We start from the raw sequence: 16,891 nt of genomic DNA on the forward strand, positions 1-16,891 counted from the left end.
CTTACCATGTACTATTACAGTTTTATGCAAAGCACTATGTTGCCAGGTCCCCTCTATACACACATCTCAAATAAAAAGCATCTATGTAGATGTCAGCATTATAATATTGTCATTTATTTAGGTTACCAGCTGCCATAAGAGCTGTGTTGCACTGTTGGGTGTCTGGTGTGCTCTCCATGCCATTTCAGTGTTTTAATTCCAGATCAAAGTCTGAAATCTCTTTGCATGATATGTTTGACTGTTCTAGTATATGCTTTGTGATATGACTTGCATGGACAGAGGTTAATCAATGGATTCACCTGTAAAAAAAAGTATCTGCAGTCTACAGATCTGTCGTTTCTAATAAGCCATGTAGGACATCTCCTGAGTGTATAGGACTTGTTTTGCCTAGCAGATTCTTTTGGGTGTGTTTGTCTAGATGATTGTTTCTGTTGGGAGCCTCATGTAGTATATGGTGTATTTAGACATAAGTTACAACTAGCTTTTGAATCGCTTGTCTGGTCAGAGCATAAACTAGTTTCCACATGCAAGCCGAAAATGTATCCTTTGCACGCCCAGCCATTCGCGCTCTACAAGTAGTGTTTGCAAAATGTATTTTTTGTGTCTTTTTTTTCTGTCTTCTGATATTATGTTTGAGAGTCTGAAATAATCACGCAATAGCTCTGTCCCATCTCTGGTGTGGTTATTTAGATCTTCACACCCAGTATAACATGGTCTTTCATCAACAGAGGTTATATTTCGGTAAAATTGAAGACACCTTTGCTCTCACTTTCATCCGTAGGTGTCAAAGCAGACTTTAACCCATTTTGGGAGACTAGCGTTCTAGAGAATAGACCATCTTGGTATAGTCAGTGCTTAATTTGTAATAGAATAAAGTCCGGGGCTCGACGTTAGAATGAGAAGCCTGCGGTTGTTACGATTGTGTGTTGGTGTGCCAAAAACTGAGGCTGTGTATAGCTGATTACACCTCAAGCCTCTAATCCACAGCCTAACATGTCCTTTCCTTTATCTCACTTTTGCAGGTTACTTTTCATCCCCACTTTTCTCCTTTTTGTCAAAGTTTTCTGTCTTTCTCTTCCTCCATCTATCCCTCGTGTGTGTGTGTGTGTTTTCACTTTCTTGCCTTGCCCTGGTTCAATGTTTGAGGAGGAAAGAAAGGTGCCTGTCCCCAAAACATGAATATCATTGGGCCCCACCAGCATCCAACAGCTCAAATTAGGCACAATATATTATTCACTGATTAGCACTGCTTCCTGGTTCTACCACACTCTGGCGTTGTTTAACTATGACGTGTAACAAGTTCTAAATGTTTTAAGTTACATCTTAAGTCAGTTGTACAGTAACAGAAATGTGAGCACGTTTGATAGATAAAACTGTACAGTTGTCCATGAACTTAACCAACAGTACAATTGATTAAAAATCACTCACTTCTACATTTTTTTGAAAGTTTTTTTGGTTGTTTAGCAAGTTTAACAAAAATGTTTTGTACGTTTAACTACTTTTCATGTAACTAACAAAGTGATGCATAAATATGGCGTAAGAAACACATTAACAAGATTATTACAAAACTGTCAAAAGAGTTAAAAGGTACTTTGATTGAGGCACCCAAATAAATAACAGTAGCCGGTACTCTAAACAAGCTGGCCAATGAGGTAAATGTGAAAAACAACAGACCGAAAACCTGTTAACATCTTATTGTCTGTGAAGTTCAAAACCACCAACATCCATTCAAGTTGCTATTATTTTGATCAGAACTTGCATCTTTGTCATTCAATTTCTTTTGCTTCTAACAAGACTTATTTTCGACTCACCTCAAGCATAAGTTCTGACTCTTTTTCTCTTGTTGGTATTTTCAGAATCCAATTGATTATTTTCCCAAAGTCAGCCAATGGCTTCCCTTGAGGAGAACCAGCCAGATGTCCCTGATGCGTGCGACTCGGAGGAGAGTGGCGGCAGCCCTCCGGATTCTTCAGACAGCCAAAACAAACAGCCAAGGAGATCATCGCTGCTGGACAACAGCACTGAGGACTTTGAGATCATTGACAGCGAAGATGACGATTTGAGTGAACTCCCTCTGCTGGAAGACATAGGGACCGCAAAGAAACCAATTGCTTCTGACGAGGAGCCACAATCACAGAAATCTGAGAATGTTGAGGAAGAGGCCCCAGAGGCCAAACCTGCTCCTGAGGAGTGGTTGGATATCTTGGGTAGGTTAGCCTCAAAATATGTGTTCTTAGAAAGTAAATAGGACTAGCCTTTTGGAAAATGTCTAGATTGATGACTGACCACCTCCTTCAAGTGACTATTAGGACTGGAGCAGGGACGACATCATTTCATGTAATTTCATGTGTCTACTGTGTTCCACCTATTTCCTACAGGACTTCTGGGAAATGTGAGTTTTCTTTTAAGCCATTCTCTGTCCATTACATTGATTTATTGGTTGTTTGTTTTCTATATTTAAAGTTAATGTGTAGTAGAAATGCAGTATCTCCTAAAAAGAATGTAGATTACTTTCATATTCCTAATACAAGATCAAGAACGTATGCAATCTGGTATGAGGAATACCTTTTAGATGTTAATAATCAACCTATATTTTATTGAATCCTATTGGGTAAAAATGGTTGGTGATCTACTCCTACAGTTTAATGTCATTCACCAGTAAATGCCGTTTTTACCTTGGTAGGAGTCTCCTGACTGTGGCGTAGGCATAGACTACGCAGAACTCCCTCGTTTGTGTAGTCTGTGGACATCCACGGTCTATTGTTTTGTCAAAGCTTGGCCTTTCAGCTCTAAACTTAGTTTTCGTGTCTATCTTCAGGAAGTGGCTTGCTTAAGAAGAAGGTCTTGGAGGTTGGGAAAGGGTTGGATAGCCGGCCCAAGAGTGGCCAGGAAGTCACAATACAGCTCAAGACACAGCTAGAAGATGGGACGTTGGTGGAGGAGCAGCCAAGCCTCGCGTTCACTTTGGGCGATGGTGATGTCATGCAGGTCGGTACATCGAATTGTGATTCATTGCGCCTATCATCTTGTAAATGTTTATTGTCCACCAAACGCAGTGTGCTTCTTTCATTTTAATTGCCAATAATATTGCTCTTTTTTTCAGAATTTATCTCCTCTTGTCTGTCAAGCGGATATGAGAAATTTGTGTTTAATACACACATGGTTCCTTAAAAGCTCTACCTAATAATGCTTTTATAAATCGAAATGTCCTTCACATGGCAGTTTTCTATTCCATTCAGGTTTTGTCCTATACCCACCTATCCAGCGCAGGCTACAGACATCTGTATTCAGCACCAATTACGGTTACGTGTAGATCACTTGCCTTGTCCAGCAAGGAGTCAATAAAAGGCGATGTGAAAGGCATCTCCTTTGTACAGACTGTTTCTGAGGCAGCCCTCCATGGATTGCATTTAATCCATGAGCCCTGGCTAAAGACCTAATAGGGGATGCACTAACATGAAAAGTTGTGCCATCGGCCTCTTCAATCTGCTTTCCTTGGGTGAGCCTTGATTTTTGTCCACACCTTGTTGTCCCACTCTTATGGAAGCACCAGTCTCTTCAGCATCATAAAAGGCTCGATTTTCTAAAGTGAAATTGCACCTAATGATCTCACTTCTATATGGGCACTACCTCCTAGAGTGTCCGGGTCTCACCGGGAGTGTCCGGGTCGGTCTCATCAGGAGTGTCCGGGTCTCATCAGGAGTGTCCGGGTCTCATCAGGAGTATTCGGGTCTCATCAGGAGTATTCGGGTCTCATCAGGAGTATCCACACCTCACCAGTACTATCCATTAGACCGCACTGCATTCCCTTGTATTCGCTATGTGTCTCCATCCCATGTATATCTGAGTGGGCATGAAGTGGGATGTGGAGGAATGGATATTTGGACAGTTTTGACTCTTAACACGTTATTTAGGTTGTCCCGCCTGATGAATGTCCTCGTTTTATCCTCTACAGGCCCTTGATCTCAGCGTGCAACTTATGCAGTTGGATGAAACATCCTTAATTGTGACTGATTCAAAATATGCATATGGGAAACACGGAAGGTAATGGCAGTTTTACATTGCATACGTATGTGTTTCAATTGTAGAAATGTATCACTTTTATTTGAGGAAATAAGCAATCCAAACAGCGGCAATGGTCTGGTCTGCTTTATACAATCAGTTGGCTCTATATGTTATTTGGAATAATACCTCAATACATTTTATTTCTTAGCCTAGAAATTTCTGTAAGAAGTTAAGGTGGTTTTTAGTTTTTAATATAGTTCTTTATTGTTCCTAAGTATTTGACTGTGGTTTTTAAATATATTGGATGTGACAGGTGAAGGCCCCAAGCCATGTGCCTTGCTGGTCCACTCGCTCCTGTTCACACGCGTTAAAGTCTGGATTAATGCTGGGTCATTTGAGTGTTCAAACAGGGAAGAAAATGTTTTCAGTTATTTTTCCGATCATCTTAAAAATGCATTTTCACTGAGGTGGAGAAAATGCCGAAAGAATGGTTATTGGGTTATGTCTGTGTGTTTGTGCACCATTTTAATTTGGTTTGGCATAGATAACATTCATGCAACATGCTTTTCCACCTTACAATTTTGGGTTAACATAATGTAGCAGGCGAATTTGTAGAGTGTGTTCACCAATGAGGTGACTTTTGGCATCTTTGCAGGTATAAGATATTTTTGTTACCTAACTCAGTGGTTTATATTTTATCTTCTTTGGAAGGATGAAAGGCTGAGTGGACCTACCAGTAGTTAACCTGTGACTATGAGGTCAAACACAGACCCAGAGAGTAAATGCATTAGTCACTGTGACACAAGATCAGTTTCTCCATCTTTACCTTATTATCCTATATTACCTACCCCTAATCGACATTCCTTGCGCACTTTTTCTTCCCTTCATTCTCCCTCTTTCTTTCTCCCTCTTTTCCTGCTTTCACACTTGCTCCCTCTGCTCTAGTTTTGTGCATCCATTTCAATTCTATGTCAAGAAAAAGAAATCATTAAAACATCTGTTTTTGTGGACAATAGAAACCCTATTCTCGGTGATCATTAATACTGCCCTCCTTTTTGGAGTTGTTCATCAAGGTGCTTCACTCCAGAACCAAGGCAAAAGCAGTAAGCATTGGCAGTGTTCAGTGAAAAATGGTTTGGACAAGGTCCTAAGGTAAAAATGTGTTGTTGTAAATGTCAATTGGTCTTTAAACATGGCGATATCACTCTTTTAGTGGAATTCTAGAACTGTCATCGAGAGATGTCTGCCTTAGAATGACCAAGGAGCTTTTAAAGTGGTGCTGCCTTAGAGCAGTGACATATTTATATATTTGTGGTGTTTTTATTAGTTCTTTCCATTTCACCTTGCGGACCCGTTAGAGCATTTTGAGGTACTTAACCACATGTACATGTTGTGGACGTTTCAAGTACTGAAACATGGGTTTAATATTAATATTAATGTGTTGAAGGTTTTCTCTTCAAAAGAGCAAGGAATTATTGTTGGAAAAAGTGTGTTTCTCGATAAATAAAAAAGTCCAAGAGGATTCTTCCTACTTATGTTTTGATAGTGATGTAGAAATCCTTTAGGCGCGACGGAGTGAGGATTGATATGCTCATTTCTTCTTGTTCTAGTCAGAGTGGGCCCTGTTAATGGACGTTGACGCGTTATGCTCTGTTCAGCTGATATTCAGTTGTGCCTTCTCAACAGTATGTATTGCTTTTGTTTGTGTTTGAGCAGTAGCCCACTCATTCCTCCGGATGCAAGTCTGCACCTTGAAGTCAAGTTATTGGATGTAAAGGATGGCCCTGATCTGGAGACTCTGGTTGGAAAAGACAAGATTGAATTGGCCAATCGGAAACGAGAGCGGGGAAACTTCTACTACCAACAAGGAGATTATGTCCTTGCAGTCAACTCGTACGATATAGCGCTACGGATTATTCGCTCAAGCTCGAAAGGTCAGCAAAGCTCATTAAGGTTAATTTGCATAAGTTGATTTGATCGATGCTAAGTGACTACTACCCAGTTCTTGGTGCTCAGCAGATTAATTTGAAAGATCTCAAATGTGTGCTCCATTGATACTGTTCTCAAAATAAACAAGACAAACTAGTGGTTTTTCTTATCATTTGTCCTTTTATCCTCACACTGTTGAATCTGGCTTCAGCTGACCTAAGCAGTTGATTATGTATCCGATGCCCAGGTTAAGTTTAATGTGAACTAGTTATTGACTCAACTCTTCCTTGTTCTTAGTTAAGATAAATACTGAAATTGTTTAAAAGAGAATGAGACAGTGTTTGTGGCAGCCCACTGCAAATGTTTCATCCTCCGCCTTTTTCAACTGTCCTCATCTGCAGAAAGTAGCATCTTTTGGAACCGATGAACAGAAACATGAAGCATCTCATGGGAACTAATCACTTGGTCTACATAATTTGTTTGCGCTTGGCAATTTTAGGGAGTCAAACCTTTGAACATTTAGAAAGAGCGGAGGATATGGAATTGCTGGGAGAGGATTCCCAAGTAGATACAATTAGGCTCCATTACAAGTTTATTAATAATTGATTAGTCAAGGACTGGATTATTGTATCCAGTGCTACAGTCACTATAAGGAAGATGTTGAAAGAAAAAAGGTGATTCAGTGTTGCCAACATGTTGGACACTCTACGCTAGTTATGTTATGAAAAGAAGTGCACGTACATCAATCCAAGTCAAATGGAACAGAGGAGAGCAACAGATGGAGAAGGGGTTCTGTCTTCCTTGTCGTTTAAGTATAAATAGTGATATGTGTGACTAGGATAAAGGTGAGTAGTTCTGTTTGCTATAGAGTGCTGTTAGGTGTGTGAAGAAAGACTGAATTTGGGTTACGGGGAGTTTTGATTGTGTGTAGTAAGGGCTGTCTATAATGATTTCATCCGACCTGTGTTCCAAGCGTAACCAGGAACTATGTACGTTTATGGGACATATGGACGGATACCTGGGTAAACGTCCATGTCCGTCTGGTGCTAAGATTTTATGGCCTTTAGCTGTGGAGGAGAATAATGTAGAGTGGGAGCAGGGTAGTGCAGTGTGCCGTCTGTGAGGAAGAAATGGTGTAGCACCAAGACCCCTGCCCGTGTGGCGCTGGGGTTTCAGATTCTTGAGCTGCCAGGGCAAAATTGTTATATTGGGGAAGGGAATGTGTGCAGTTCACTGCATTGACACGGTGGTGGGGGAAGATTCAAGACACAAGCCACTGCTTACTTGGTACTGTGAGTTCAGGTTCTTTGGCTGCTTGGGGAGAATGATGTTCTATTCTGTTACAGTGGTTGACAAAGTGAGTGCCGTACAGTGTAGTGTGTCCTTGGAATGGAGAGGGTGGGGGTAGGATTGTAGGCATCCTTGTAGGAGGGGCACAGGAACATTTCAACGTGTGAATAGTTCAGAGCGAGCGAGTGAGTGAGTGAATGAGCGTCATATAAACATATACATAATACAGGCTCAAACTATAAATTCATTCTATCTCCGGTTGCAATTTCCCGTCTTGCAGGAATTAAGCATTTGTATTTGTAGCATAAGACTTTTCCTGTGGGAACAATTATTTTGATATGTGCAATCTATATAGGCTCCCAAGAAGTACAGGGCTGTTCCCTATAATGAGTTTGGAATGATAGTATCCGAATCAGACATTTGAAGAGCTATATTACGGGGCATAAGTGATTGTGTACCTCAGTAATTTGTATCAACATATGTTTACCTAATGCGTTATGAATGTTAGAGAGTCAATGAATACTTTATTGTAGGAAACTGGCTCTGTATATGATATTATCACTAGGGGGTAATACTGTGCATAGAGTCCAGGGGTACCCCGAAAGTGGATGGGGCTTAATGTAAAACCCAAAGTGCTCTATTATTTGTAGTGTAGACGAGCAGCCTTAGGCCTAAGACTGAGGAGTGTAAGACATTAATAGCACAACAGTGATCAATAATGGACACACGACTCAAGGAGGTCAACACCAATTTTATAAAATTATACTTTGTTTGTATTTTATTTTAAGACCCAGTTTTTTGTAATCCGGTAAGTACGTTTTTAATCAAAAATACTTTTCACTTTCAAAAATCAACACTTAAAACAAAAAAAAATCACACTGTCAAATGTTATCCTATGGGGAAAACAATATCACGGGTTAACAGGTGAGTACCGAATTTGAAATTTCAGTCCACAGTGCCAAAAGTCAGCAAGGGCCAGGTGAGTACCAAAACTGCACCACAAGCGGCACAGGCCGGCCGGGTGCAAAGGTCAAAATTGGAGTTCGACCCAATGCTTTCCAATGGAGACAGGGGGTGCCTGGAGCCACACTGACTGCAGCTAAGTAAATCGGTTGTAGGGACCAAGCTTTGGGGTTTAGGTTAAGCACAGTGGGGGCCACAAAGCAGCACCAAGAATACACCAACAGCGACACAGGGGCAGCCAGGTGCGGCATGCGAATTTGACGTCAGGCTCCCAAGCTTTTCAATTGGGATTCTTTGGTCAGCAAAGAGGCTGCAGGTGTAGCACCAGAGATTGTAGGAGGAAGGCCAATGACAGCAGAGGTAAGTTGTGATGTAGGGGGTTGCAGGGGCACCATCTGTTTAGCTCAATAAAGGCCCAGGGACTTCGGGTGCAGGGGTGCCATTGGAAATCAGAATCTTCTTACCGGATTCGGTTGTGCTCGGAGGGAGGGGGGGGGGGATAGGAGTCTCTGGATTTACACTGCAGGTGCCGTCGTGAAGGGCAGGAGAAGTCAGCCAATGGTGGACACGAGGTCAGGAACACCAGGGAGACTTCACTGAAAAAGTGAGCCACTCAGACTCGGCCCGTGGTCGTCTCTGTGCAGAGTGGACTGGAGACGCAGATCCACCTAGATCCAGGGTCCTTGGAGTCTGTTTCTTCTGGACTAATCTGCAGTTCTTGGGAGATTTGAGGCTTTATTGAAGGCAACAACCCTCAGGGGTTTTGGAGGTCATTGTTGCAAGTTAGGTAGCAGGGTCTTCGAAGCTGGGGACAGGCTGGTAGGGCTGGGGCAAAGGCAGTTGCTGTCTTCTGCTGCAGGGTGTCTTCTTTCTTCTTAGGCCATTGCAGATCTGCTTTCTAGGTCTGGGGAGCCACCTAAATATTACATTTAGGAGGTATTTTAGAGGAGTAGCAGGTAGGGCCAATGGGCACCTTAGCCAGAGTAACTACACCCTCTATTATGCCACCCTCCTGTGGGAGGGGCATACACCTAGCCCTGATTGGAAGGGTCTCCCCATCTTCAAGAAGGGGGGCCTGAAAGTTGTGCTTCACCACGCCTCCCCCACCTAAGGAGTGGAGTTTACTATTCTTTAGAGTTTTCCCGCGGGTTTTCTCGCCCAAAGTAGAGGCGTAAACCAGGGGATGCCATCTGCTGCTAGCAGCAGAGGCTGGGGTTGGCTTACAATAGCAGTAGGCCTTTGAAGCTAACCTCTTGAGCACTGGAGATTTGACACCTCTAACCAGGGTGTGCATTGTTTCGGACCCAGAGACCAGAGGCTCTTCCCTCAGGGGTCCAGAAACCTGTCTGTGTGTGGCAGGCTGCCTAAAGCCAGTCAGTGCCCCCACCAGGGCTGGTAGGTTTTCAGGGAGCACTTCTGAGGTGCCCTCTGGGTACATGTTTTAATAAAGCCCACACTGGCATCAGTGTGAATTTATTACAAGGAGCTGTTTGATACCAATCACTCCTGGATTCAGTCAAGCCATCATGGTGCTGTGGAACTAGAGTTGTTAAGTTCCTAGCCCATGTACTCTCTTATGGCTTCCCCGGCACGTACAATATTAAGGAATATACTATAATACTGTATGGCCATATATGCTCATGCGGATATGCCTACACCTGCGATACAGTGCACCCTGCCTTAGGCTTGGTAAGGCCTGCTAGAGGGGTGACTTCCCCATATCACCTCACTGGGATGCCAGCTGCAGGGGCCGTGGCATGGTCCTAGTGAGTGGGTCCCAGGGAACCCTCTTCAGCCTCCAGGCCTTAGGTACCCAGGGTACCACTTACTAGGGAGGCAGAAGTACCAATTGTGGGCATGTCTTTAGGGAAAAAACACTTGCACTGTGAACCTGGACAGCAGGGACCCAGGACTCTACAGTCAAAGTTGCATCAGAAGCCAGGCAAAAAGTGGTGGAGGTACTGCAACAGAACCCCATTCTCTCACATGTATTTAAATATTGTACCCATTATTGTAACTCATCGGTATTTATATTTCAACAAAGTGGGAGGAAGAACGATTTCAGTAAGTAAAACCGAAATTAAACCATACAACACCGGACAGGGTTATGCCTTGTTTGGCCAATGTCATATTTAGGTTTTTATCGTTGGTGAAATATGGCAACAACTGATAAAAAATTCCCAAACTTAAAAATCCATCATGGAGAAAAAGACGTACAGGACAAGTAAATGCAAAAAAAAACAACCCAGACCTTTTGGAGCAGCATTAAAGCACTGATGTGTAGTGCCCGGTCAGGGTCCGGGCATCCTCCAAATACTAATGCCTGTTGTTCACATCCGACTACTGCCCAAGCCTATTCTTCAGATCCATGATTTTCTGATGGATAAAATGTTAGGATTTTGCATACACTGCCCTAGATGTCAGTTCTTCAGAGTGTAAGAAAAGACAGGACAGAGATATGTCTGTGCTTCACCAGTATGCCCTGTAGAAGAAGTGATTTAGTACAATGATCACTGTTTTCTCTGTTATCCGCAGTTGATTTCACCGATGAGGAAGAAGCAGAGTTGTTGGATGTGAAGGTGAAATGTCTGAATAATCTGGCAGCATCCCAGCTGAAACTGGACCACTTTGAGGCAGCCTTGAAGTCGTGTAACTTGGTGCTGGAGCAGCAGCCCGACAATGTCAAAGCTCTCTTCAGGAAAGGAAAGGTTTGTGCATGCTTCACAGTCTTGGCACTAGTTGTGCACTCTCACAGCTGCAGTTAGTTTAAGAATTCTCTTGTCCACACAAGCCCTGTCTTTAAAAATCAGTCAAACTCATCGGTGGGAAACACAAAGATTCCTACAATTTAGTCGAAAATAAAAAACACTTTGTAGGGTGTTGTTGTTGACTGTTTTCTTGCTTCACTCCAAAATCTTCCTTTTTAGGGAAGTCCTCCTCTTTATGCATCATTTACACAGTGCTATTTTCCCACCTTTTCTTGGCACTTGTTTTTATACGTTTCTTTCAGTTGGACGACTTGAGGGTCAGGGATTTTAACATGGAGCAGGGGTTGTTCACAGGTCCTGTTTTTTTTTTTTTTGTTTTTTTTTTTGCAAGAGTCCCCAAGACCGAGAACTGGACGAAAAACATTTAATTATAGAATATCCAGACTGACACCAGGTCCAGTTTCTTTAGTTTTTTAACTTTGTTCTCAAGTTTGTCTGTTTTCTAGGCTATAGGTTCTTGTAGTTTCAATAAAGCTGTGATCGAGGAGTGGCCAAGAAGAAGAATGGACGCCCAGATTTTCCTCTTTTTATCTCACCCTCCCTTTATAAACTTCAGACACCTCAGTCTCTTCGAGGCTACTTATATTTCCCACCCTCGTATGATTTGTTTACCATTTTCAGTTGACTGTTGCTTTTTCAATGGCAAGGTCGAGGAGAGGAAATTCCCATGGATTAGCCAGATCTTGTCTAAAGTTAGGGAAGTTCCTGCACTGACTTGGTTGATGTATAGAAAATGGAGGAATGTCCATAGATTTCTCCTTACAGTAGTTCAAATTGCCCCAGCCCTCCAAATACTGCCTTGGTGAGTGGCGAATACAGAACCTTCTGAATGTCTGTGGTTGTCTGATCGCGCCGAAACAATAGGAGACGTCGACTAATGAGGAATCGCCAGAAAATTGGAAGGGCTAAGCAACAGAGTGTGGAATCTGGTTGAGTAACAAAGCTCATGGGTAAGTGGTGAGGAGCGTACAGTGGTGACCCTCCAACAATAGTATAAAGAAGAAGTGGACCCCCTGCAAATAATGTGAGTTCCTAAGGCAGGGAAATGAAATATTAATGTACAAAAACCTGAGGCAACTCTAATGATATAAATAAGTTTATAAAAAATCTCAAAAGAAAAAGAGGGCACGAGAGGAAGTTACATAGAGGGTGTCAAACAACATTCTTTTTATTATTTAATTTTAAATCCGTTATACAGTAACCATAAATTAAAACTTTGAACTAAAACGTTCAGCATACAGATAGGAAATTTACAGCACTAATTTATTACATTCATATCCTTATTTATTCAGTCAAACACACCCACTCCTAAGGCAGCACAGTACATTGACTATGAATAAGGTTCCTAGTTGCACGTTTTTACAGATAAATACAGACCGAAAAGAATGTGTTTCCTGTCTGTATTTATTTTTAAAAGCGGAAAAATACTGAGAATGGTGCCTCTTGTGAGTCTCTCTCCATGCTGTCCTTCATGAATTCCAGGGAATAACTGAGCAGATTAACGGCATGGAGAGTAAAAAAAATAGGATGATATTTCCTTAAGTACAGGCATATGTTAACATATATTTGTAGTATAGCGCTAATATGTACCTGTGAGTGTAGTATTTGTTATACATGGCTATTTAATTTGCTAAAATGTGGCGGGCATCCATTTATGAGTGCACATCCAAGAGTTAAATAAACAAGGAAATATACAATTTTACGGCTCAATTTTTTCTAAAAACACAAAATAAATATGGATGAATACCAATAACATGTTAACAAAATAAATACCATAAAACCGGGAACCCTAATTATGAACAATGATGGTTTCATCATAAATAGCAAATAATTATTTAATGATCAAAAAGCAATACAGTAAATAGATTGCATATAGAATTGATCGTGTGGCTTTTATTCAGAATCTCTATGCACGGCTCAGTACAGTGCCTTCTTCAGGAAGCCACATGATAATAACCAACAGAAGTATCTGCGATAAGGCACCGTTAAAAGTTTAACTCAAATGCACAATGCCGAAATAAAATGTATGGGTCCGCTTTGCGTAGGGGGCGACAATAATGTAGAGGTGGTAGAAGTATTCCAAATATGCCTCCCAGGACCAAAATACAGTAGGAGATTGATTCTGATATAGCACAATGACAATTAAAATTGGTGCAACCACTAACGGACTGCATGGCACCAATTCAAAAGCAGCAGACCATCAGGAGCCAGGCACCAGCGTGAAAACGTTTGTCGGTCGGGGACAGTCTCAGAACGATGTACAGTAGCACCCACAACTCAAAGGGTCGTGGCACCGTCAGTTCACCTCTTCTCCGTATGTGTACGATGAAACCGGCAGCATGGCTTCCACCATATACCATCTCCCCATTAACTGAGAAGAAGTGGAAGGGGTGTTTGATTGGCAGTGCAGACGGGCTGGGAACTTCTGAGGAGCTTGGGATCCATGGGCAGCACATGGAAGGGAGCTTGGCACAGCAGGGAATTCCCAGGCAGGAGGTGGAAGGGATAATGGCCCATCAGGGCAGCCCAGGCAGCGGGCGGTAAGGAGCATGGAACACCAAGATAGCCCCAGTCAACGGATGGTATGGAGCAGGGCACAGCAGAGAAGCCACAAATTGTAGATGGTATAGCTTGCTATAATCTGAAAACCCCAGGCGGCAGATGGTAGAACACATAGCAGAGAAAGGGAGTTTCAGGTAGCATAAGCTAGCGAGAGTGGCAAAGTATGGAAGCCCCAGATAGCAGATGAGTGAGAGTATAGCACAGCATGGAACCTTTAGGCAGCAAATGGTATGGAGCATGGCAGAGCAACGAAGCCCTTGGCTGTGTGCTGTGATCGCAGATATACTGTTAAATCTAACCTGTCCCCTCGTCCATTATTGTTACAAAATTTCTTGCACTATTCAGAAGTTTTGCATGTCTCTCAAAGCTCTCCATAACCTATTTTTTAGTTTTGTTTTCAATATTATGAAGAATTGTGCAACGTTTTGCTCCCTTTTTTGATGTTCAGTCATACTCATTGTAAACTTGATGTTTTCAAGAAAAAAATGTCTGTAAAACTGTACACATCACTTAAAAATCTTCAACTATCACTGTACCTCAACTGAATGCTTCGAGGTCTAGAGAATTCTATACGTGCTATATTTATAATTCGAAAATGCTACCAATTTAATCATACCTCTGTTAAAAATAACAACCGGAATACAAATGAGCATATTTAGCTTGTTGTTTAAGAGTATAGAAAAGGACTGGGATGACTTTTGAATATTTGGATTGCGAAGTAAGGGAACGTGGCAGAATAATGTTCTTAGTCTTAGGGAAATTGGTCTGAATCAGTCAAAATAAATTAAGGGTGGCAAGCAAAATTGGAGAAGGCCAGAATAGATGAAAAGGAATGGCGGGAATAGAGGAACAAGTGCAGAAACTGAAAGTTTGTAGAACGTGAACAAATTTAAACCTGGTACAACAGAATCCGAACTAGAACTTCATAGAAAGCTAACGTCGGGCGCTGTTAATACAATAAGAGATGATGTCTGAATTAAATTGGCGATGGCCATGCTGTCTTCTTAGCGGTCTCAAGATAGACACTTCATCTTATTTTTGTATAAAAGATTTTTCTTTACTGTTTCATTATTTGGATTCACAGGTTTTAGCGCAACAAGGCGATTACAGCGATGCTATCCCAATTTTAAAGAGTGCTTTGAAGATGGAGCCTACAAACAAGGTATGCTGTTAACTGATCTATGATGCTCCCATTTATGCAGCTTTTTGCTGCCCTAAGACCAGACCAAATGTAAGCACGGAGTGGCAGCTACTGCTCTTTAATTTGCATGTTGCTCTTTCATGGCTAGGGTGCATATCATTTTGTACCACTTTGATCCTCTTTTCTCTACTTCATTTAAAAATAAAATATGTGTAACTGAGAAAAATCACTTACTCATAACTTTACACTGAATTTTGTTGTTGGAATTGCTGTATCCGTGGATTCATTCTGCTTTTCGTGATGGAAAAGGAGAGTTTTTTCTTTGTTTTTTTTTCTCTTGAGTTTCTCTTCCTTCTCTGTTGTGGTCAGTGGCTTGTTTTCTCCAGTATTGGATCTTTCATAGATTCACAAGCTTGAATCATTACATGTCTTCGAAGTGGGAGTCCCCCAGTACCATAATAAAGCAGTATGTTTCACTATCATTGGCTATAATGGCAATGAACAAATACTTTAATAGCTTATGTCCTTAAAGGATTAAACTTGAGCCAATCGCACCCTGTTGAACCCCCCCAAGAGAGGCAGAGTCCCTCAGATTTTCTGCTGCATGTCGTGTGATGAGAGTCTATCTGAGCTCTGCTCAGTTTCTTCAGCTTTTTATTATTTTTGAATCTTCCAAGATTATATTTTATGATTCATTTCTTTGACCCTGGCACAAATATGTCAGAGTAGCAGAAAACAAGGTAAAGGACCACAAAATAGGTCTAACCTTTTCCTAAAAAACGCACATTTAGAGATGTGAGGCCATTATTGTGGCTACACAAATTTAACTCTGTCACTTCTGATGAGAAGGACAGTGAGGATTCCTTTACCTCACAGGAGAGGTCAAAGGGAGAGGTCTTGCAAGCGTCTCCAGAGACGTGCAGAAAAGCCATAAAAAAGACTTACCATGAGTCTTCATAAGGCCCTTCTCTGAGGAAGAGAAAATGGGGAAAAAACTTTCTCAGAGTCAATATCATACCCCCTCAAATCCCTCTTCAGTCCTGAAATTCTCATAACCTGACAACGAGGCGCCTACGGCAAAACTACAGTGAAAATCATTGTTGACAGCAATTACAATGAGGCCTCGTCTAAGGCTGCCTCGTCTACCCAAGCCTTCTCGTCTACGAGGGCCTTGACCAACTAGTCTACGAGGGCCTTGACTAACTAGTCTACGATGGCCTTGACTATCTAGTCTATGCTTGCCTCGTCTACGGCGGTCTGCGATAACCTCGTCTACGACGGTCATTTACGATAACATAGTCTACATCTGTCCTCTATGATCACCTCGCTTACGACGGTAATCTATGATCACCTCGTATACAACGGTTGTCTATGATCACCTCGTCTGCGACAGTCATCAACGTTCGCCTCGTCTACGACAGTCATCCACAATCACCTGGCCTACGACGGTCGTCTGCGGTCACCTGGCCTACGACGGTCGTCTGCGGTCACCTGGCCTACGACGGTCGTCTGCGGTCACCTGTCCTACGACGGTCGTCTGCGGTCACCTGGCCTACGACAGTTGTCTGCGATCACCTGGCCTACGACGGTCGTCTGCGGTCACCTGGCCTACGACGGTCGTCTGCGGTCACCTGGCCTACGGCGGTCGTCTGCAGTCACCTGGCCTACGGCGGTCGTCTGCGGTCACCTGGCCTACGGTGGTCATCTGCGGTCACCTGGCCTACGGTGGTCGTCTGCGGTCACCTGGCCTACGGCGGTCGTCTGCGGTCACCTGGCCTACGGCGGTCGTCTGCGGTCACCTGGCCTACGGCGGTCGTCTGCGGTCACCTGGCCTACGGCGGTCGTCTGCGGTCACCTGGCCTACGGCGGTCGTCTGCGGTCACCTGGCCTACGGCGGTCGTCTGCGGTCACCTGGCCTACGGCGGTCGTCTGCGGTCACCTGGCCTACGGCGGTCGTCTGCGGTCACGTGGCCTACGGCGGTCGTCTGCGGTCACGTGGCCTACGGCGGTCGTCTGCGGTCACGTGGCCTACGGCGGTCGTCTGCGGTCACGTGGCCTACGGCGGTCGTCTGCGGTCACGTGGCCTACGGCGGTCGTTTTACGTCACCTGGCCTACGGTGGTCGTCTGTGGTCACCTGGCTTACGACGGTGATCTACGGTCACCTGGCTTACGACGGTGATCCAGGGTCACCTGGCTTACGACGGTGATCTACGGTCACCTGGCTTATGACGG

General features: G+C 43.1%; 2 protein-coding genes across 2 annotated transcripts in view; one reads left to right on the top strand and one right to left on the bottom strand.

The window, feature by feature from the left end:
• Positions 1-1,982, bottom strand: part of REX1BD (required for excision 1-B domain containing) — a 143,654-nt gene extending 141,672 nt beyond the window's left edge. The window contains exon 1 of the mRNA XM_078670330.1: positions 1,812-1,982. Within this exon, the coding sequence (XP_078526456.1) occupies positions 1,812-1,820 (9 nt within the window). The 5' untranslated portion in view covers positions 1,821-1,982. The remainder of the gene's footprint in view (positions 1-1,811) is intronic.
• Positions 1-16,891, top strand: part of FKBP8 (FKBP prolyl isomerase 8) — an 80,588-nt gene that overhangs the window by 23,649 nt on the left and 40,048 nt on the right. Inside the window, exons 2-7 of the mRNA XM_078670329.1 lie at positions 1,857-2,207; positions 2,819-2,988; positions 3,956-4,044; positions 5,722-5,939; positions 10,723-10,895; positions 14,602-14,679. Of these exons, the coding sequence (XP_078526455.1) occupies positions 1,889-2,207; positions 2,819-2,988; positions 3,956-4,044; positions 5,722-5,939; positions 10,723-10,895; positions 14,602-14,679 (1,047 nt within the window). The 5' untranslated portion in view covers positions 1,857-1,888. The remainder of the gene's footprint in view (positions 1-1,856; positions 2,208-2,818; positions 2,989-3,955; positions 4,045-5,721; positions 5,940-10,722; positions 10,896-14,601; positions 14,680-16,891) is intronic.

This window comes from Lissotriton helveticus, chromosome 12 (genome assembly GCF_964261635.1).
Source record: "Lissotriton helveticus chromosome 12, aLisHel1.1, whole genome shotgun sequence".
NCBI lineage: Eukaryota > Metazoa > Chordata > Amphibia > Caudata > Salamandridae > Lissotriton > Lissotriton helveticus.